The sequence below is a fragment of the Micropterus dolomieu genome, linkage group LG03, assembly GCF_021292245.1.
Source record: "Micropterus dolomieu isolate WLL.071019.BEF.003 ecotype Adirondacks linkage group LG03, ASM2129224v1, whole genome shotgun sequence".
In the NCBI taxonomy this organism is placed as follows: Eukaryota; Metazoa; Chordata; class Actinopteri; order Centrarchiformes; family Centrarchidae; genus Micropterus; species Micropterus dolomieu.
The window spans coordinates 13180861-13202326 of NC_060152.1; the positions used below are offsets into that span (position 1 = coordinate 13180861).

At 39.1% G+C, this 21466-nt stretch overlaps 3 protein-coding genes across 5 annotated transcripts in view; all 3 read left to right on the top strand.

The window, feature by feature from the left end:
- Nucleotides 1–456, top strand: part of LOC123967831 (complement C1s subcomponent-like) — a 6197-nt gene extending 5741 nt beyond the window's left edge. Inside the window, exon 12 of the mRNA XM_046044095.1 lies at nucleotides 51–456. Within this exon, the coding sequence (XP_045900051.1) occupies nucleotides 51–245 (195 nt within the window). The 3' untranslated portion in view covers nucleotides 246–456. The remainder of the gene's footprint in view (nucleotides 1–50) is intronic.
- A 1258-nt stretch (nucleotides 457–1714) lies between these two features.
- LOC123968531 (complement C1r-A subcomponent-like) lies at nucleotides 1715–21222 on the top strand. Of its 2 annotated transcripts, none has more exons than XM_046045364.1 (13): nucleotides 1715–1733; nucleotides 13592–13805; nucleotides 14208–14391; nucleotides 14486–14626; nucleotides 15814–16019; nucleotides 16116–16263; nucleotides 16462–16580; nucleotides 16709–16787; nucleotides 16924–17058; nucleotides 17690–17764; nucleotides 17886–18088; nucleotides 20071–20288; nucleotides 20525–21222. In XM_046045364.1, exons 2-13 carry the CDS (start codon nucleotides 13647–13649, stop codon nucleotides 20892–20894), a joined length of 2037 nt encoding a protein of 678 aa, XP_045901320.1. In that variant the 5' UTR covers nucleotides 1715–1733; nucleotides 13592–13646; the 3' UTR covers nucleotides 20895–21222. The 2 variants fall into 2 exon arrangements, with proteins under 2 accessions (XP_045901320.1, XP_045901319.1); XM_046045363.1 differs by lacking the exon at nucleotides 1715–1733 and adding an exon at nucleotides 13151–13230.
- Nucleotides 3407–11533, top strand: LOC123968534 (complement C1s subcomponent-like). Of its 2 annotated transcripts, none has more exons than XM_046045366.1 (9): nucleotides 3407–3614; nucleotides 3709–3849; nucleotides 5127–5320; nucleotides 7324–7474; nucleotides 7578–7693; nucleotides 9940–10009; nucleotides 10096–10224; nucleotides 10342–10416; nucleotides 10508–11533. In XM_046045366.1, exons 1-9 carry the CDS (start codon nucleotides 3515–3517, stop codon nucleotides 11320–11322), a joined length of 1791 nt encoding a protein of 596 aa, XP_045901322.1. In that variant the 5' UTR covers nucleotides 3407–3514; the 3' UTR covers nucleotides 11323–11533. The 2 variants fall into 2 exon arrangements, with proteins under 2 accessions (XP_045901322.1, XP_045901323.1); XM_046045367.1 differs by having other exon boundaries at nucleotides 3465–3614; nucleotides 5142–5320.
- Nucleotides 21223–21466: the final 244 nt, after the last annotated feature.

The following is a 21466-nucleotide window of genomic DNA, read 5'->3' on the forward strand; positions in this document are numbered from 1 at the left end:
AACGCATGCTTTTCACTAACAATATGTTCTGTGCTGGAGCAGACGGAAAGGACAGCTGCCAGAAAGACAGTGGAGGTCCGTTTGTTTTGCCTATGTTGGCTGAAGGCAGAGAGCCTTATTATCTGACTGGCATTGTGTCCTGGGGACCTCCCTGTGAAGAAAGGCAGTACAAGGGTTATTATACCAAGGTGGAAAATTATGTTGACTGGATTAAGAAGACAATAGACACAATAGAAAAATCTTAGAGTGAAAAAAGATGAGGGAGAAAATACTTTGCTACTAACCATAATAACATAATCCATGTCAGGACTGATTCAGATCTTTGAAATAAAAAAATGTTTATGAATACAAAGACTATATAACCTTGTAATCAAATGTACCACCATTATTAACATGAAGCTCTGATCACATTACGACTTCATACTTCACTTGTGTATTAAAGGAATTTGCAAATCAGCTGCAGAGAATGTGTGTTTTGACAATCTTAACAATATACTGGATTTTTGTCTTTTAATCATTAACAGCTGAGACACACACAAAAGTGTGTTTTCTTTTAAGGCCTCCATACACTGGAATACTAAATTATTTTGTAATTTATACATTTGCCACTAATATGCTACTAGGAGATTTGGTTTAAAATAGTATCACAATACACAACATTTACCAGCTTTGATACATATTTCATGAAATGGCAAGTGCAATTTTAAACAAATTATTCTGTTATACATTTCAGGCCACTCCTGTGATTTGTTTCATGAAATATTTTAAACACATCCTACAATATGCTTAAATAAATACAATTTACAATACAAACAAATCATAGTTGCTCTCTTTAAAATGTCTCTAATGTACCTTCCTGATGTGAAACCGTAGCACTTGGAAACAAGCAATGCTCTACTTCCACATTTTGGTGTCACTAATGGATTTAAACCGGTCTCTAAATCAGTCTGGTCAGGATCAGTTAAAGCTTGTTCCTTTCCTTTCCTTTAACTGTTTGTGTAGTATTAGTTTGAGCAGACTGTGTTTGTCTATTGTTGTGACTAAGATGAAGCTAAGATCGCATTTTATGACCAATTTATGAAGAAATCCAGGCTATTCCAAAAGAGTTTACATACTTTTTGCTGCAACTGTTTTTCTTTAGTAATATGTTAATGAGGAAGCAGGACTACAATTTTAAATCAACCACAGTGATATTGGTCAGACATGGGCACAATTTGATGTTGCTTTGTAGGCGAAGCGCACACTGTGCTCAAATTACTCCTATGCTATGTGTTTGAGGATGCTGAAAAAAGTCTAATAGCCTCCTCTAGTGGTAAAATGGTTTGTTGGTGAATGAGCCAGAGTTTGAAATATTGGGCATAAAGCTAGAGAGCGGTTTAAAAACAAATTCAGACTAGTAATTTATATTTCAAATTATTCTCAATAGATTAAAAGAATTAACATGATGTCTTGTTTGTATTCAAGATCTTCCTAATATTGTAGTTTATAAGAATTATTTCCGGCATTGACCCTTTTTCTCTACAATTCAAAGTCAAGCATTCATTTGATTTTGCCAAGACAAACAACACATATTCCTGGCATTAACGCAGTGAGGTGCTAAACACTGGAAACGACAGACTTTGTGACATTAATATTTCACTTGATTGTGAGACATTTGCTCCTGCAACAGTGGATCAGTTCACTCACGGATAGAATTTTAATACAGAGATGGGGTGGACTTTCTGTTTCATCGGGTAAGTTTAGATGGAATTTAAACCCATTTGTTCTGTACATAAATAGTTTTTGAAGTATTTGTTTTGTTTTTAGCTATAACTTCTATCATTGTAGAGCTGCTTCTTATACCATTTTGTATAATCTTCTGTAAAAAACAATATTACAGATGAGCAGTATTTTTTAAGTTGATCCATCTCTCTGTATGCCATATATAAAGCCTCTACAATGTTATACGGTTGCAACATTTATGTTGATTGTTTCACTGTGTTTGTTCTTTCTCTGTTTACATCAACTTTGGACCAGCAGCTCAGACATCCACAAACTGATAAACAGATCGAACTCTCTCTTTTCATGCACCTTTCCAGGTTTCTGTATGTGTCAGTGAGTGTGTGCTGGCGGTGGGATATAAGCGTGCCCATGGGCTACCAGATCCGAATCACCATCACACACCTGGAAACTGAAGCTTCTGCATGCTGCCATTACGATGCCCTTACAGTCAGAGTCACATTTCAACATATATGATATCTCAAAATAAACAGACTAGTGTTGTATTTGAGTTCTAAACCTAAGTATGACTCAGCCTGACTCAGGCTTGCATATGAACGACTTGACCTGTAGTGACTACTTATAGACCTCTCCATGTTTCGCTCCATGTTATCGCCATTAAATGTGCTTTGATGTATCCCACTAACTGCATGATGGTTGTTGCAAAATACCTCTATTTTCTCTCAAAATCAAATAAGGAGAAAGCTCCATGTTATTTTCGGGGGATTTTGTAGAGGTTTTGTCTTGCTAGTCCCCCGGTGTCTCACATGGGGTTTCTCGAAGTCTTAGCAACACAATCATGCTCAGTCTTCAAATTACATGACCAAGAGAGCCAAACTATTGTGGTTTTATTGTTGACATATACAAAAGTTTACTAGATTGGTTAAACTCAAATGTGTTATGTTCAGCTTGTGGCCTAATAGTGTTCCTTGGGCCCAAACGAAGACACAAACACGGTACAGGTAAAGTTGTTGATGTTTATTTGACAAATGGTGAGATTTAAAGTGGCGGTGAAATTGGCAGTCCAGGAAATTGACAATGTCTAAAAGAAATTGATAATCCACACATCGAACAAAAAGTTAAAATCCACAAAAAGGAGGCACAAGAATCTCTGGAGAACTCTGGTGAAACACTGGAGTGAAACAATGGACTGACAAAGAGTGAACAGATCAAACCACTTAAACACACTAGTAGGGCTGAACAAAATGGCAATCAGGTGAAACCACTAAGACAATCAGGGAAATGAGACAGGTGCAAATAATCAAGAAAGCTGGGGAGGAACACAAGAGGAAAACCTAAACAATCACTGGAAAAGGACAAAGAAAGCAAACACAATGACACAAAAGACTAATAACCTTCAAAATTAAAACCATTAACATGAAACACAAAACACCAACCCAGAACCATGACCTGTTTAGAAGAAGAATTTAACCTTCAATAATTTAGATTTTTGTTTGGAGGCAGTTGTAAACAACATTGGCGTTTTATTGCCTTGAGGTATAGTGACTCAACTGCAACACTGCAACATATTCTGCTGCTGATAAATGCTGCATAGTGTATTACATCCTTGTCAGCATTTGTGCAATGAGTGATTTTCTTATGATTGTGTTCAGAATAACTGAGCCCAGACACACTTTGGGTTTGCACATCAAATGTATCCCCGATCCTTCAGGTTCTCTATGATGGAAAGGTCCTGGGGAAGTTTTGTAGCCATGAGAATTGTACAGATGGGCATCGCCCAGGCAACCATTCCATTATGTCTCCAGGAGACAAAGTCTCCCTCATTTTCCAGACAGATGGCAACAACCCAGAGCGGCACCAGAAAGTGGGCTTCTCTATTCAGCATCAGGCAATAGGTAGCACTTATTCAATTTCTGTCAGCTTTCCTGTCATTTCACTCTTTCACTACTGAGCCACCTCCCACTGACTTCACGTCTCTCTCATTATCAGACATAGATGAGTGTTCAGCGCCAGAACCTGGAGATGGCTCAGATCCACTCTGCTCTCAGATCTGCCTAAACACCCTTGGCACATACTTCTGCTCCTGTCACCACGGCTTCGAGCTTCACTCAGACCAGCGCACCTGTGTGTGTGAGTATTGTGCAGATACACACTTCCCGTGTAAGTACACATTAGAGCAGTCAGGACGTGTAGGAAGGAGGAACAATGCTTTGTCAAACTGTGACTCAATTTTCGACTACGTTGACTCACACCAACATTTATTTCAGCCAGAGACACTTTTTGACTAAAATGGTTACAGTTAGTTTTGTCAGAAAGGGCTTTGCTCTTTGTATGAGCTCTGACAAAATCTGAGCAGCAACAAGTAGTCTGCTAGAAGTAATCCCCACTCAACAAAAACATTCAAACCTGCTCAGTCAGGGTTGCTGGAAATATGCTTATTTGCTTGTTGCTTTAAATTAGTTAAGAAGATTGATGTAAACTAAGTTGCCAGATTATTAGGAACACCTAGCTAAAAATACTGCAGTTCAATACAGCAGTGCTGCAATAAATCCTCCCTTCATGATGGCTTACTTTTATAATCGATATAAACCATGAAGCTGTGTGGTGGAAGGAGACCAGGTCTAATAATCTGATAATGATGACCAAGCAACGGCTGGAACCTGGACTACAGCACACACAACAATAATCAGAAAATCCTGTATGGGATACAAAAACTTAGACTCAGTATGTGTCAGTGGTGAAGATCCAATTATTAACTTTATCATTACAATCCCAAGGGGGTAGAATTGATACAGTAAATGATTTTGGCTTTAATGCAATGAAGACGTTCAGCTCAAGGTGACTGAACATACAATTAACTCCCCACTATCTTCTGCTACAAAGAAAAGCAAAGTTTCCTTTTATTATTTAACAATAGGCCACATGATGGCTGAGAGGCAGTGTATTGACAGTAGAGTTGTAGAATCATTGTAAGATGTAGCTGCTAAATAAAATCATTAAATAAATAGTTTGACATAATACATGTATTTGCTATCTTGCTGGTTAGATGAGGGGATTGACACCATTCGAATGTGGTAAATAGGAGGCTACAGCCAGAAGACAGATAGCTTAGCTTTGCACAAAGACTGGAAACAGGGGAGACAGCTACCCTAGGATAACAAATTAGATATAACATTCAAATCAGTGGCACTGGTACACCTCATCTCATCTTTAGGATCAACAGTGTTCAGAAAGAGAAGTTATCAGTCCAGATGAACAAATGTAAAAGCATGAAGTGAAAATGGAAAACAGAGAAAGCAGAGGCAGGCAAATGATGGTGCAGGGGATGGGGCTGATTGTGTAATACCTATGATATTGTTAGTTAAAATGATAATGATGGTGACAATGAACTCTTAACTACAACACAGTGAGTTGTACTGAAGATCTGTCAGGGCTGAACAGCGGTAACATATCCAGTCCCTCCTGGCCTGCTTCATACGCAGAGAATGCCAACTGTCAGCACACCCTGTCTGTGGAGGCCCACCTGTGGCTGGAGCTGCACTTCTCTGAAGATTTTGATGTGGAACAAAGCCCTGATGGCCAATGCATAGATGCACTGACAGTAGGTGTTGAGTCAGACTATGTATGTAGGCCTACCTCATAGATATGTGTCTTTCTAAAACATAGAACTTTACAAAGGAAAGTTCAGACAAAAGTGTTCAAATTATGGATTTGATAACTATTACACATGCCTTTTTTCATTTATTTTATCCTATATTTTGGCCATTTCATAGGCTGTCTGTGTTACACATGTTGAATTTTGTTTGCCTTTGCATAAAATATCCAACTGCCTTGAAAAATGTCATGTTTTACAGTCTTACAACTTTGAATTAAAGTATATTTACAGTGCTCCTTTTGATGCTGATCTACAGAAAAGGTGAAAACAGATCTTTTCAAATTTATCTAAATTAATTACAAATATAGACTACAAATACCTGTTAACACCTCCTCCAGGCCAGTTAGTTTAGTAGACATCTTTGGCAGAAAGTATGGCCTTGAGTCTGTATGGATAGTTCTCTTTCCACATCTGGACACAGCAGTTTTTCTTTATTTTTCTGGATCTGTAGTCTGACAGATTTTTTAATGCCAGAAAACTAATATTCTCCAAAGATGAGTCCTTACAGACAGCATCAGGGTTTCCTCCAGGATGTCCCCACATTTTGCTTCATTCATTTTAGCCTTCTTCCTTTACAAGCCTTCCAGAGCACGCTGCAGAGAAGCATCCCCACAACATGATACTGCACAGTGGGGGTGCTATGTTTTTGGTGATGTGCAATGTAACACTGTGTTTTGTCTAATGGACAAAATGACCAGCTGACTTCAGAGTCTCTCATGTGCATTCTGGCAAACTGAAGCCCAGATATCATGTGAGTTTCATTATAATAGTGGGTCTTGGTTGTAGTCTGCACAATCACTCCAGTCTCAGCCTTCAGAGGTCTGATATCCTCCCTCACTCGGCTCCTTCTTGTCAGTCAGTTTTTGAAGACAGCCCGCCCCATTGGCAGATTTACAATGCATATAAAAAGTATTCACCCCCCTTGGATGTTTCACCCGTTTGTTTCTTTTATATAAGAAATCATGGTCAATATAATTTTAAATAATTAAAAATATTTAAGGTAAATAAGATGATTGCATATATATTCTCCCCCTTTCAAGTGACTGACCTAATTCAACAGAAGTCCAGCTAGTTGATTCCAGCAGTGTCACAGTTAGTGAAAAGGAGATCACCTGAATTCAGCTGATGTCTGTCAAGTGGTTGTAGTATAAAAAACACCTGTGTCAGGGAGGTCCAGTCTCTGGTTCAACAGTATTTCTACTACAATTGCTACATGAAGAAAAAATAACATTCGAAGACACTCAGAGAAAAGATCATTGAAAATTACAAGTCAGGAGATGGCTACAAAAGATTTCCAACTCACTGGACATCCCACAGAGTTAAATCCATCATTCAGAAATGGATGGAGTATGGCACTTGTTTAAATCTGCCTAGAGCTAGCCATCCTCACAAACTGAGAGACCGGACTTAAAGAGCTGTTCACGGCTGATCCCCGAGCAACCTGACAGAGCTTGAGCTGTTTTGCAAGGAAGAATTGAGAAAAATCGCAGTGTCTCATATGCCAGCCTGATTGTATCCACACAGACTCAGCAGCCAAAGACGCAGCTACTAAATACTGACCTGAAGGGGGAAGATATTTATGCAATCATCTTCTTTACCTTATATATTACCTTATATATTGTTAATTAATTGACATTAGTTTGTAAAAATCTGTTTTTTACTTTGATAATTTTTTTTGCAAATTCTTGTCAAAAAAGCCAAATTATATTGACCATGATTTCTTATATAAAAGAAACAAAAGGGTGAAACATCCGAGGGGGGTGAATAATTTTTATTGGCATTGTACAGTTGTGCATTCTCCTTTCTTAATGATTGATTTAACTGATATTCAAATACTTGTATCCATCCCCTAACTGTTGCTTTTAAGTAATCTTTTCTGGGAGCTGCTTGAAATGTTTATTTGACTTCCTGGTGTAGGGAATAGAATACCTTTGTTGTTTTGTTTGCAGATTGAGACTCCCTCTGGGACTCTGGGGCCGTTCTGTGGCCACACGCCTCCCCCATCTCCCTTCCTCACCCACTCAAACCATGTCCAAATCCGCTTCATCTCGGATGGCTTTGGCACAAACAAAGGCTTCTCTCTCTACTTCAAAACCAGAGGTAGTGAGCTTCCTCACCTGTGACAAAATGAGAAAAGAATATTTGGTATGGAGATGTTTTATGGAAAATGATCATAATTGTTCTTTTCACATGTTAATTGCAGACAAGGTCTGTCCAGCAGTGGTAACCCCACACTCCACAGTGACTCCTCAGCAACCAGAATATTCTCAGGGTGAAACAGTGACAGTAACTTGTGATCTTGGCTATGTTGTGAATTCTGTGAGTGTACAGACAACCAGAACCTTTAATAGCTTTACATTTGATGTATTAAAGCCACTGTTCAGCTAATCAAGTTAAGAGTGACAAACACAACTGCCATCCTTATCGATAATATTTTATTTCTTTTTATTATGTATACTACTCAGGGATATTGCACACAGACATTTTAGCCCTATTCCCTACATTTCCTTTAACTTCAACAACTGGTGGTATAGAAAGAATGTCTAAAGATGTTCCATAAGATGATATTTATTTTCAACATGATGCTGAATTGGAATCCCCATTTTTACAAATACTCAACTCTACATTTAGTAAGTGCTTTCCTCTAGTTAAGTCTAAGATCAAGTCAGGCCAATCTGTTGGTAAACCATGGTTCTCTTCAGGATTATTAAAATCCTCTTTAAAGAAAAATAAACTATATAAAAAGATGTCTGCAACGTCAAACATTGTACAAACAAACAATACAAAAGTATATTTTCACATCTACTCTGTATAGCAAAAAATAAATACTACTTGGACAAGTTTAAATAGTCTGTCAATAACATAAATCCACATGGAACAGCATCAATCAATTACTTAATAAAAAAAAGGCTTCTGTGAAAACTCCATCTCAATTTACTGATGGTGATATTTCTGTTACTAACCTTTTTGACATAGCAAATAGATTAAATGGCTTCTTTGCCAATGTGGATAGAACTTAGTGGTTACTTTCCCGCATTGTGTAGATTTGAACCCCCTACATCCAGAGAAGTGCTTGACATTATTGTCAACCTTAACAGTGCTACAGCAGGTCATGCTGAAATCAAGGCCAAGCTTTTAAAAGAAGTGGTATCAATTAGGTTCTCTCAATCTCTTTAAAAAGTGGAGTTGTCCCAAAAGATCTGAAAGTTGCAAAGGTCATGCCGTTATTTAAGGAAGGGGATCCTAACCTTTTCACTATTTACCGACCAATTTCTCTCAAGTTTTGGAAAAGCTAGTCAATGCAATAATGTTAAAACACCTGAATGATAACAATATCCTGAATAAACACCAACATGGATTTTGACAACAATACTCAACATATGGCTCTGTTACAGCTTATAGATAAAATCACCACAGCGTAGGACGATAATGTACAACTGGTATATTTTGAAACTTATCGAAGGCGCAAAATTCTGATTTCCAAACTTCACTGTTTTCACGGCCTTCAGGATGTTGTTATCAATAAGCTTAGTGACTTAGTGAATAATAGAGATCAATATGTAGTCACATCAAGTCCATCCATTGTCAACCGCTTATCCTGCGTACAGGGTCTCAGGGGGGGCTGGACTCAATCCCAGCTGACATTGGGTGAAAGGCAGGGTACACCCTGGACAGGTCGCCAGTCCATTGCAGGGCCACACATAGACAAACAACCACTCACACCTAAGGACAATTTTAGAGACACCAATTAACCTAGCCTGCATGTCTTTGGATGGTGGGAGGAAGCCAGAGCACCCGGAGAGAACCAATGCGGACACAGGGAGAACATGCAAACTCCACACTGAAAGGCCAGAGCAACAGGGGTTTGAACCCACAACATCCTTGCTGTGAGGCGACAGTGCTAACCACTGTATCACCGCGCCACCCTCACATTAAGTCAAAAATGTTGGGTTTATTAGTAGATGAAAAACTGTCCTGTAAAGACCACATTGAGTATGTGTGAAAAAAAATCATGATGTCGTTTGGCATTATAAGAAAAGTTTGACCACTGGTAAATCAATCCAGTCTTTTAACACTGTAATGTATCAGTATCATGCTGTAACATCGTTTGGGTAGTAATTATAATCCAAAATACATTTTAAGATTGGTAACTGTGTCAAATTGCTATCAATCTTCAGTTCCCCTGTTCAAGAAAGTAAATCTGTTATCCATTTTCAGCATCAATATATATCAAACATGTGTCTTTTGTATAATTGCAGTCTCAAAATCACAGCTTACCAAGTGTATTTCATAACTTCTTTATAATCCACTCTGATGTCAATTCATAAACAACCTGACAAGCAAAGAATATACATCTTCCCCATTATCATCCAACTCCTGGGCATTACACCATAAAAAAAGAAAGGAACATCACTTTGAAATACTGTTCCCCTCCCAATCAAAACCTGTACATCACTGTCAGTGTTTAAGTCCAAAATGAAAAAAACACTTATGTCATGCCTAAAATTTATGTATGTGTGTTTTTGTGTTATAGTTGTTTATTTTTTTTGTTTCATTTCACCCAGACACTTTCATCAGAGTATTTGACAACATGCCAGAGTACAGGCGTATGGACTCCCACTTACATGTGTGAACGTGAGTCTGACTGCAACCAATCGTCTTTCTGGAAAGTTCTTGAGCTGTCTTTAATGTTTCCCCCACTCCCACATTCGTTCATGTAGCTGTGGATTGCGGTTTTCCTGGTATCCCAGAAGATGGTATCCTTCAGTTGGTTGGCTCAGCACACACTCAGTATAAAGACCAGATCCAGTTTAACTGCAGTTCAAAGTACTACACACTGGAAGGAGATGGTGATTACTAAATGATTGTACACATCCCTTTTCTGTTTCCTTTCCTAAACTAACTTATAAGAATAGTATTTCTGGTTTTATTATTGTTTCACCAAGATGCATTCTTTAATCTTTCAGAGACCTACATTTGCAATGCCACTGGTGAGTGGGCATCAGATGGTGGCAAGACAGAGCTACCCAAATGCACTGAAAGTACGCCTTTAAATTGCTTTCTTATATTTCTCATATTAGCCATCATTTGAATTTGAATATGGATCTTTTGATGACTCTTTCTGTATTTCAGTGTGTGGGAAGCCTGAAAAACACCCGGCAAGTATAGGCAGAATATTGGGAGGTAAGAATGCAAAGCTGGGAGAGATACCATGGCATCTCTTGATAAAAGAGCCAAGAAGAGGAGGAGCATCACTGATCAATGACCGATGGGCGGTCACGGGAGCTGTGATTGTGGAAGACATAGAGGAAACCTCTTTACGCCTGTATGGTGGACTGATAGATGGAAGAACAGCAGATAGTTTGTCTGATGTAGTTGTCGTGGACAGTGAAAGGATCATAATTCATCCCGACTACGTCAAGGGCATTGACGATCGCACCAGTTTTGACAATGATATTGCTCTTATCAGATTTTCTTCCAGAGTGAATTTAGGCCCAAACCTCATTCCCATTTGTCTGCCAGAGGTAAAGAGAAGTTGGGTGGAAAATGAGCTAGGGACTGTGTCAGGCTGGGGGAAGACAGAAGTGCAAATAAAAAAAGAAGATGCAACACGTTTTGTCACATCTGCCCAGTTAAAATATGCTCATATTGGGGTCAAACCCCTTTCAGAGTGTGAGGATACCCCTTTAACATCAACTAAGGAACGCATGCTTTTCACTAACAATATGTTCTGTGCTGGAGCAGACGGAAAGGACAGCTGCCAGAAAGACAGTGGAGGTCCGTTTGTTTTGCCTATGTTGGCTGAAGGCAGAGAGCCTTATTATCTGACTGGCATTGTGTCCTGGGGACCTCCCTGTGAAGAAAGGCAGTACAAGGGTTATTATACCAAGGTGGAAAATTATGTTGACTGGATTAAGAAGACAATAGACACAATAGAAAAATCTTAGAGTGAAAAAAGATGAGGGAGAAAATACTTTGCTACTAACCATAATAACATAATCCATGTCAGGACTGATTCAGATCTTTGAAATAAAAAAATGTTTATGAATACAAAGACTATATAACCTTGTAATCAAATGTACCACCATTATTAACATGAAGCTCTGATCACATTACGACTTCATACTTCACTTGTGTATTAAAGGAATTTGCAAATCAGCTGCAGAGAATGTGTGTTTTGACAATCTTAACAATATACTGGATTTTTGTCTTTTAATCATTAACAGCTGAGACACATAATTTTCTTTCAGGACCTCCATACACTGGAATACTTCATTAATTTTATCATTTATACATGTGCCACTACTATACTACAATAAGAGACTAAGACACACATTTTGAATACTAGGAGGTTGAAATTAGCTTTGATACTGTATGTATTTCATGATATAGCAAGCGTATTAAAAAACACAAATAAATGAATTAAAATGATCTTCAGTGCAGTGTGTTTCAGTGATAATGTGTTCATCAGACAACATTGTTCACACAAGTAAAACAATAACTTCAGTAACTCATGTTGTTGTTTGCAGTTTAAATTACAATCTGCTCATTACCTTTTAAAATAAATTATTCTGTTGTCTAAATAATTAACACAAAACAATACAGCTGGAAGAGATATCTTAACTTATGATATGATATGTGGACTAGAAAAATATAGTTCTGTTTATACCAACAGCCTGGAAGAGCTTTACATGAGTAATGCACATGTTCAGACAACCAGAAACTCAGTCCCACTGTCTTGTAATGGTCAATAAGCAGTTTCAGAGTTTCAGGAGCTTGAGGATTCAGTGTTGATGGTATGATAGAGCATTACACACATTTTCCAGGCCACTGTAGTGATTTGTTTTAATGCAATTCTTTCACCACTTCAGTATGATTACTTTCAAAATTAATTCAATTTTGACTATATTCTAAAAACGTATCTTAGTTGCTCTCTTTAAAAAATGGCTCGAATGTCTCTTCCTCATGTGAGGCTGTAGTAGTTGGAGAACAATTAATGCTCTACTACCACTTAGTGGTGTCAATGGATTTGAAACATCAGTCTGGTCAGGATCAGTTAAAGCTTCCTTTTCCTTTGAATTTCTGTATTTACATGTAGTTTTCTCTATTTTGATTTTGACGATTCTCCACTTTAGTTTTACTGTCATATTTGCATTTATGCATGTTTTCTTTTTTTATCATATGATAATGAGGAGGCAGAACTACAGTTTTATGGCCATGATCAACCCCAGTGACATGGTCAGGTATGGTCTCAATGTGATGTTGCTTTGAAGGGAAAGGGAACACTGTGCTCATTTTACTCCTATGCTTTGCCATGGTGCAAGCAAGATACAGCTGCCTTAATTAGCTGCTTCACCTGGCGTTTTGATTCCCAAATGTTATACCAACATGTCTGCCTGGTCTAAAGTGAAAGGCCATTGCTTCTGTGTTTGAGGAAGCTGAAAAAGTCTAATAGCTTCCTCTAGTGGTAGAATGGTTTGTGGGTGAATGACCCAGAGTTTGAAATATGGAGATAAAGCTTGAGAGCGGTTTAAAAACAAATTCAAGCTAGTTCTTTATATTTTACGTTACTCTCAATAGATAATAATCTTAAAAAATATAAATAATATGAGTTGTCTAATTATCAAGATCTTTGTTATTCTCTTTTTTAGATGATTTAAGAATATGTGTTGTTTGCCAAGACAAACAACACATATTCCTGGCATTAACGCAGTGTTGCTAAACACTGGAAACGACAGACTTTGTGACATTAATGTTTCACTTGATTGTGAGACATTTGCTGCTGCAACAGTGGATCAGTTCACTCACGGATAGAATTTTAATGCAGAGATGGGGTGGGCTTTCTGTTTCATCGGGTAAGTTTAGATGGAATTTTAAACCCATTTGTTCTGTACTTAAATAGTTTTTGAAGTATTTGTAGTTATTTCTAGCTTGATTTCAAAATTTGCTGCGTATGCTTTCTATCATTGTAGAGCTGCTTCTTTTTCCATCGTTTATTCTCTTCTGTAAAACCAATATTACAGATGACCAGTATTTTATAAGTTGATCCATCTCTCAGTATGCCATATATGAAGCCTCGACAATGTTATACGGTTGCAACATTTGTGTTGATTGTGTCACCATGTTTGTTCTTTCTCTGTTTACATCAACTTTGGACCAGCAGCTCAGATGTCCACAAACTGATAAACAGATCGAACTCTCTCTATTCTTTTCCAGGTTTCTGTATGTGTCAGTGAGTGTGTGCTGGCGGCTGCCTGATTCAGAGCCTCTAATGTATGGGGAGGTCCAGTCCCCCCAGTATCCCCAGCCTTACCCTCCCAACCTGCAGGAGCAGTGGGACCTCAGTGTGCCCGAGGGCTACCAGATCCGAATCACCTTCACACACCTGGACATTGAAGCTTCTGCAGGCTGCCATTACGACGCCCTTACAGTCAGAGTCACATTTCAACACATATGATATCTCAAACAACAGACCAGTGTTCTAATATTTCAGTTCTAAACCTAAGTATGACTCGAGTGCCAGTTTTGACAAACTGACTCAGGCATGACTATTGATGACTTCACGTTCTTAAGTGATCTGGTACCGGGTGTTGTGCCTCTGGCCTCCAGATAAATGTAGCTTTTAGTAATGAGAGGATTTGAGACTTTGTGACCCACACCGGGTGACTCAACTGCAACACTGCAACATATTCTGCTGCTGATAAATGCTGCATAGTGTATTGCATCCTTGTCAGCATTTTTCCAATGAGTGACTTTCTAATGATTGTGTTCAGCATAACTGAGCCCAGACACACTTTGGGTTTGCACATCAAATGTATCCCCGATCCTTCAGGTTCTCTATGATGGAAAGGTCCTGGGGAAGTTTTGTGGCCATGAGAATTCTGCTGATGGGCATCATCCAGGCAACCATCCCATTTTGTCTCCAGGAAACAGACTCACCCTCATTTTCCAGACGGACGACAACAACCCAGAGCGCCACCAGAACGTGGGCTTCTCTGCTCAATACCAGGCAATAGGTAGCACTTATTCAATTTCTGTCAGCTTTCCTGTCGTTTCACTCTTCCACTACTGAGCCACCTCCCACTGACTTCACGTCTCTCTCATTATCAGACATAGATGAGTGTTCAGCGCCAGAACCTGGAGATGGCTCAGATCCACTCTGCTCTCAGATCTGCCTAAACACCCTTGGCTCATACCTCTGCTCCTGTCACCACGGCTTCGAGCTTCGCTCAGACCAGCGCACCTGTGTGTGTGAGTATTGTGCAGATACACACTTCCCATGTAAGTACACATTAGAGCAGTCAGGACGTGTAGGAAGGAGGAACAATGCTTTGTCAAACTGTTGTGACTCAATTTTTGACTACTTTAACTCACCAGGACATCTATTTCAGTCAGAGACACTTTTGTCAAGGAACTGACCATTTTTGACATAAATTTTTACAATTAGATTTGGTAGAAAAGGCTTTTCTCAGTTAACCCACTTAACAAAAACACCAAAAGCTTAACATGGCAACAACATTGGGATGATGGTATCAGCAGAATAGTCAATTAAAAGTGTCTGCAAATACAAAAAATAATAATAAGGATAATATAATAGATCTTACTAGTAAGCATCTGATGAATGAATGAAGCACGTGGTCAATCAGTAAGCTTTGCTGGAATAACATATTTGCTTTGTTTTTTAAAAGTTAGTTGAGAAGATTGTTGCCAATTTATTAGGAACACCTAGCTAAAACTAATGCAATACAACAGTCCTGCAATAAATCCTACCCTCATGAAGGTTATAATGTTTGATATGAAGGGTTGGACATAATAACCGAAAAGCCGTCGATACAAGGCAATACAAAGCACCACTGCAGCCTCCACAATGACTGTACAGTTGAATCAACACCTCTCTAATATTTCAACAAAAATGTAACATTGTAACCTTCATTAACATAACATTTATTGCTGGCCTGTTGTATTTGACTGAAATGATTGTTTCATTACTTTTCTGATGGTCTTACTTTTGAGCTCCACAGAGTTGAGGGGAACTTTCATCGGGAAGTTTTTTATTTATTATTTTCAGTTAACCTTTATTTTACCAGGGAAGTCCCATTAAGACAGAGTTTCTTTTACAAGAGAGACCTGGCCAAGAGAAAGCACAGTTAAATTTGCGGGGCCACTGTTAACATGGAAATATTGATTTTAGCAACATAAAGTTCATAAAGTCAAGGGCAACTTAACTTTAACCTTCTTTGGATAACTATGACATGGATGACTGAGAACCTTCAAAGACTTCTTGGCAAACAACAGCCAGACATCGTGACTGTGTGCATCTTCCCTTATTCATGTCATTAAACTGAGGTTGCCAGGTTGTTTACCTGTACATGTGCTTGTACAGAGGTCTATAGGGCTATTGTATGAAAAACGACTTTCTTCCTTTTCCGATTGTGCAGTGTCCTGCGGCGGTGGTATATTTGATGAGCCAGAGGGACATCTGTTCAGTCCAGGGTATCCCAACCCCCCACCTCATGCAGTGTCCTGTCAGTACATTATTTCTGTAGAAAATGGCTTCACTGTCTCTCTTAACTTCACTGACAACTTCCACATCGAGAGTGTTGACACTCTGCAAGGCCCAGTCTGTCTCCATCACTGGTTACAGGTAATGACCATAGGTAATGACAAGCAGCTTCCAAACACTATGTATTTTTCTATGAATAAATGGAAATTAACGGAGCACCAAACCCTCTCTTAAAAGGTAACCATTCCAAACAGAGAGCCCATGAAGCTGTGTGGTGGAACGAGACCAGGTCTGATAGTCACAAACTCCAGCACTGTCACTTTGGACTACCACACTGATAATGACGGCCAGAGCAATGGCTGGAGCCTGGACTACAGCACAAACAGTGAGGGAGAGAGGAATGAGAGTAGAAATAAGCCAATTGGAAATTAAACTGCAATTGATAGCCCTTCCAGGTCATGAGTGTCATTGTCAAAACATTTTGGCACTCAGTATGTTACTGCCATATTGTGTGATGCTAGTTAACGGTTAACAATAGATATACAGTTGATGTTACATGTCTGCTTGTCTCTGGTGTTTGTAGGGGTGAGGTGTCCATTTCCCGGTAATGTAGCTAAGGGCAGGGTCACTCCTATCTTGACCGAATATCTCTATAGAGACTATGTCTATTTGCGCTGTGAACAAGGATACAAGCTGATGATGGTAAGCTGAAACTTATTATGTCTAATACTTAACATCAACACACAGCACTTGTTTATTTGCCATTGTGTATATGATATAAAACAAATACTGAGCTGATATTTTATCATTTTACCTTCTTTTTCTGTCAGGATGGTCAGGAGCTGGACAGTTTCTCTACCATGTGCCAAAGCAATGCACAGTGGCACCTCCCTTTGCCAGAATGCCACAGTATGTTACCTTAAATGTAGAAATTTGTAAAATTAATGGAAACTTTGTTGTGATTCAACCACAGATTATGTCTTCTTCATAATTTTCCTGTGTCACTGGCAAAATATTAATATGTTCTTGTTTTGCTCTTCTACAGTAATTGACTGTGGAGAACCTGAACCTTTGCTGAATGGAGGAGTGACCTTCATGTCTGGCTTTCAGAATCAGTACCGTTCTGTTGTTCAGTATCACTGTAATGAACCATTTTACTCTCTCCTTGGGGGTGTAAATGGTAAGATATTTACATGTAAATATGGTGCAGAGTGTAATGTAGTGTTTTAGATTTGCCCTACCAATCATACTGGCAATTGGTTTCCATTGGCACACTCTTGAAACTTGTTTGAGTTTTATAATCCCTCAAGGGGAAATGCATTCATTTTCATCATTGTTACACATCATAGTGTGGTAATGCAGTGTAAGTAGCCTAAAGACTGATTTCACAGTAAGTCTTGCAGACTTGGTGTTTAATGTGATGAATACACAACTTAAGCAAAACATGTGCTAATCAGTTTTCAATAGTACATAAATGAATGAAAACCAATGGAATCCTGGAAATACATTTAATACAAAATATTTTTTTTAAAGCATTTACTTAAGTGCATTTTACAAGCACAGTATTAGAAAAATGGTTAGGTGTGTGCTAATGCAAAGCTAATGGTCCCTAAAGAGTAATTACACACCAAGCTGAAAAACATAAGCATGACTAATGGGTGTGCTCAAAAGTGTGTTCTGTTGTACCTGTAACCACAACCACCGGTGATGTCACGGTGCACTTACACACCCTGGAGTAGACTTCTACTTCACTGAAGCTAAAGATTAACGCCAAACCATTTTTTTTCTTTTGTCTTTTCTCTACACTTTAGTTAGCTTCACCTGTGAAGCAGACAGAAAGTGGAGATCCAACAACGATATTGTAGTCAGTCCAACATGTATACCAGGTAATGCTTTTCATCACCAAAATAAAACCCTGCCAAATATAATCTTGTTATTTGTCTACAATTATTCTTTAATTGTGTCTGTACTTGTGTGAAAGTTTACACATGTATTTATCTCATCCAGTCTGTGGCCAGCCTACAAAACACATCTCTGCCTATCAGAGGATCATTGGAGGAAGTGAAGCTCCAGAAAATACCATCCCCTGGCAAGTGTTACTGAGTGTACAAGGAGATAGAGGAGGAGGCATGGTGATTGGAGACCGCTGGATTATGACTGCAGCTCATGTCGTTAAGCATAAAGAAGTTGCATCAAACGATGTTATACAGGTAAGGCAATACATCATCATACCTAAATAGTAGGATAGATGGTTTGCCAATGATTCCCAAAATATCATATATGACTGCTGGAGAGAGTAGGCTACCAGTGACAGGCGTACCGGATGGTCATCATGGTAACAATAAGAAACACCTGGTTAACACTGTGGTAGTAACTGAAGTTGGGTTATATCATGTGACTCACAAAATGCAGTTTGATTAGGTTAAGGCACCAAAACCAAAACCACTTGGTTAAATAAGTAAGTTACTTAAGTTAAGTTAAATCATATAATGACTTATTAACACACATAAGTCAAAATAAGTCAACCTTGACTTTGAGTTGAGTTTTAGTTTCTCCTGGGTAAAAGTCCTGTGTTTGACACATCCATCTATTTATATACTGTGATTCTTAATGCTGAATCATTAATAGCTGCAAGCATGTAGGCCTAGGGCTGACTGTGAAAGTATCAGGCATGTTTTCTTATTATAATAATAATAATTATCATTATTGTCATATGTATGTCTCTCAGCTACAGCTGTCTTTGCGACCAGACCTTTCTTTTCTCTGTGAGAGGGAAGAATTTAGAAAGTTGCGTGTGGAGAGCCCCCAGCTGCAGTAGTGCATGGATCATGCGTAATATTCATCCAACCAGAGGGAACAATCACGAACCGTTCACAGCGCATCGGTCATACTAGCGACACAACCCGTACCAGAGAGGGAGTGGGGCGGACCACATACAGAAGATCGCGGAGCAATCGTTCCCTCTGGCTGGATGAAGTCTGACACTCCGCATGATCCATGATGATAGAGAAATATTGAGATTAATGTTAATAAGGCATGCTGTCAATATTTTAGAGACTCCCCAAAATATCACAAATCATGCTTTTAGGGGAGCTGATGACTTATTAAGGCTCCCCCTGGCTCACCTGTAGTTTGCACCCTGGTCAGTACCTATCAAAAGTGGTCGAAGGAAGGAAAAGTGGAAAACCGGCGGCAGGGTCATGGGCAGCCAAGGCTCATTGATGTATGTTGGGAATGAAGGTTGACCTGTGTGGTCTGATACAACAGACGAGCTATTGTAAGTCAAACTGCTGAAAAAGTTAATGCTGGTTCTGATAGAAAGGTGTCAGAACACACAGTGCATCACAGTTTGTTGCATATGGGTGGTCTGACTGGTCTCAGGGTGCCCATGCTGACCCTTGTCCACAGCCGAAAGTATCCATAATGGGCATGTCAGCATCAGAACTGGATCACAGAGCAATGGAAGAAGGTGGCCTGGTCTGATGAATCACATTTCTTTAACATCACGTGGATGGCCGAGTGCATGTGCATTGCTTACCTGGAGAACACATGGCACCGCGATGCACTAGAAGGCAAGCCGGCAGAGGCAATATTATGCTTTGGGCAATGTTCTGCTGGGAAACCTTGGGTCCTGCCATTCCCATGGATGTTAATTTGGCACTGACCATCTACCTGAGCATTGTTGAAGACCATGTACACCCTTTCATGGAAAGGGTATTCCCTGATGGCAGTTTAGCAGGATAATGTGCCACAAAGCAAAAATGGTTCAGGAATCGTCTGTGCAACACAACAATGAGTTTACGGTGCTGACTTGGCCTCCAAATTCCCCAGATCTCAATCCAATCAAGAATCTGTGGGACATGCTCGCAACTTACTGCGCTCAAAGGATCTACTGCTAAGGTCTTGGTGCCAGATACCACAGCACACCTTCAGAGGTTTAGTAGAGTCCATGCCTCGACAGGTCAGGGCTGTTTTGGCGGCAAAAGGTGGACTTACACAATATTAGACAGGTCACCATAAAGTTATGGCAGCTAGGTGTAAATATAATAAGCTGCTTGCACAGATGACCTATTCAGCCTTATTTTAGGTGGAAGATAGTCTGAGTAAATAGGCTACTATAGATGTTATCTGCAAGCCTGTTGCCTTGATGTTTGAATTGACATTTATTTTCTCCTATTCTGTTGATTTGTAGATTTACATGGGACTTACTGAAATTAAAACCGGGAGTCTCTCTCCTGTGTTTGCCGCCTCTGTCCACGTTCACCCTGATTACAACAACCTCGATGATGCCTTAGACTACAACAATGACATTGCCTTGATCAAACTGCAAGACCCAATCACATTCAACTCATCTATTATGCCAGTATGTTTGCCTGCAGAAGGTGCTACATATGTCACTGGCATGATGGGGTAAATAATCAACTTCTGAGTTTCATTTCATAATCCTGCTCAATACATTTAATGTCTTCTTGTATTTTATTTATTTTCTTTGCTATTAGTTTTATGAACTGAATAAATTTACCTTTAATTTAAATCTTCTTTTTGATTTTTCCCTTTATTTTGCCAATATGTGAATCTTCTGGGCAGGAGACTCTGACAAGTTCTTTTTTAGATCACCATTTACTGTCTCTTACATTTGTTTTTAGACTGGTGTCCGGCTTTGGTGTTACAGAAGCAGCCGGCAACACACGGATTTTAACAAATAAGTTGAAGTACGTGCACCTCCCTGTGGTGGAGCAGGAGACATGCAGTAATTCAATCACTTTGTTGAAGAGGACAAAGAGTGATGTACCAAGTCTGACAAATAACATGTTTTGTGCTGGAGTCCCTGAAGGTAAGAAGGACTCCTGCCAAGGTGACAGTGGAGGTCCCTTCACCCTGAGTGAAGACGGACGGTTCTGGGCTGCTGGGATTGTCAGCTGGGGGGTTAACTGTGGACAGAAGGGAACATATGGAGTCTATACCAGAGTTGCCAACTACCTGGACTGGATCAACAAGATTATGCAGGAGAACTGAAACTTTCAGTTACAAATTGATTTGAAGATATGTTGATGAAATAAAAGTAAAACCATACACATCTACAATAAAATAAGAAAAGATAACTAATTTTGCTATAACTATACTCTGCAATACATGTTGTGTCACAAAAAAGCTATGATTTAAGATAATCTTCCAGTTGACAATAACATGATCAAGTGGTAATAAGTGGTCTACTTTTCATGACAAGAACCATTTCAAAACATCCTAAAATCACTGAATGAATGTCATACCGATTGTAAAGACATCGCATTGTATTCAAATCTCCCAAAAAGCATTTTTAATAAAGTGACATATTACAGACTTACATGTGCCTTTTCATGCATGTATCTTAGATTAGACACAGATCTTCTTTCTGGTAAATATGATAACCAGATTAGCATCTACATCAACACCCTCTTACCAACTTGTCACTGTAATACTTTGCACACTGACAGATGCCACTATTGCATATTGTTGGTTATTACTCTCTATGTCTACAGTACTAGTGAATGCTAGACCAAGATGGCAGGCTCTCCTTCCATTCACTTTTTACAGTTTTCATTGTACTG

Bases quoted from the DNA above. Each gene is read 5' to 3' on its own strand.
- LOC123968534 (XM_046045366.1), top strand. From the start codon at position 3,515: ATGTCTCCAGGAGACAAAGTCTCCCTCATTTTCCAGACAGATGGCAAC. The intron at 5,321-7,323 runs GTAGGTGTTGAG...TTTTGTTTGCAG, and splicing joins AATGCATAGATGCACTGACA to ATTGAGACTCCCTCTGGGAC. The intron at 10,417-10,507 runs GTACGCCTTTAA...TCTGTATTTCAG, and splicing joins GCTACCCAAATGCACTGAAA to TGTGTGGGAAGCCTGAAAAA.
- LOC123968531 (XM_046045363.1), top strand. From the start codon at position 13,205: ATGGGGTGGGCTTTCTGTTTCATCGG. The intron at 16,264-16,461 runs GTGAGGGAGAGA...TGGTGTTTGTAG, and splicing joins CCTGGACTACAGCACAAACA to GGGTGAGGTGTCCATTTCCC. The intron at 17,765-17,885 runs GTAATGCTTTTC...TATCTCATCCAG, and splicing joins CAGTCCAACATGTATACCAG to TCTGTGGCCAGCCTACAAAA.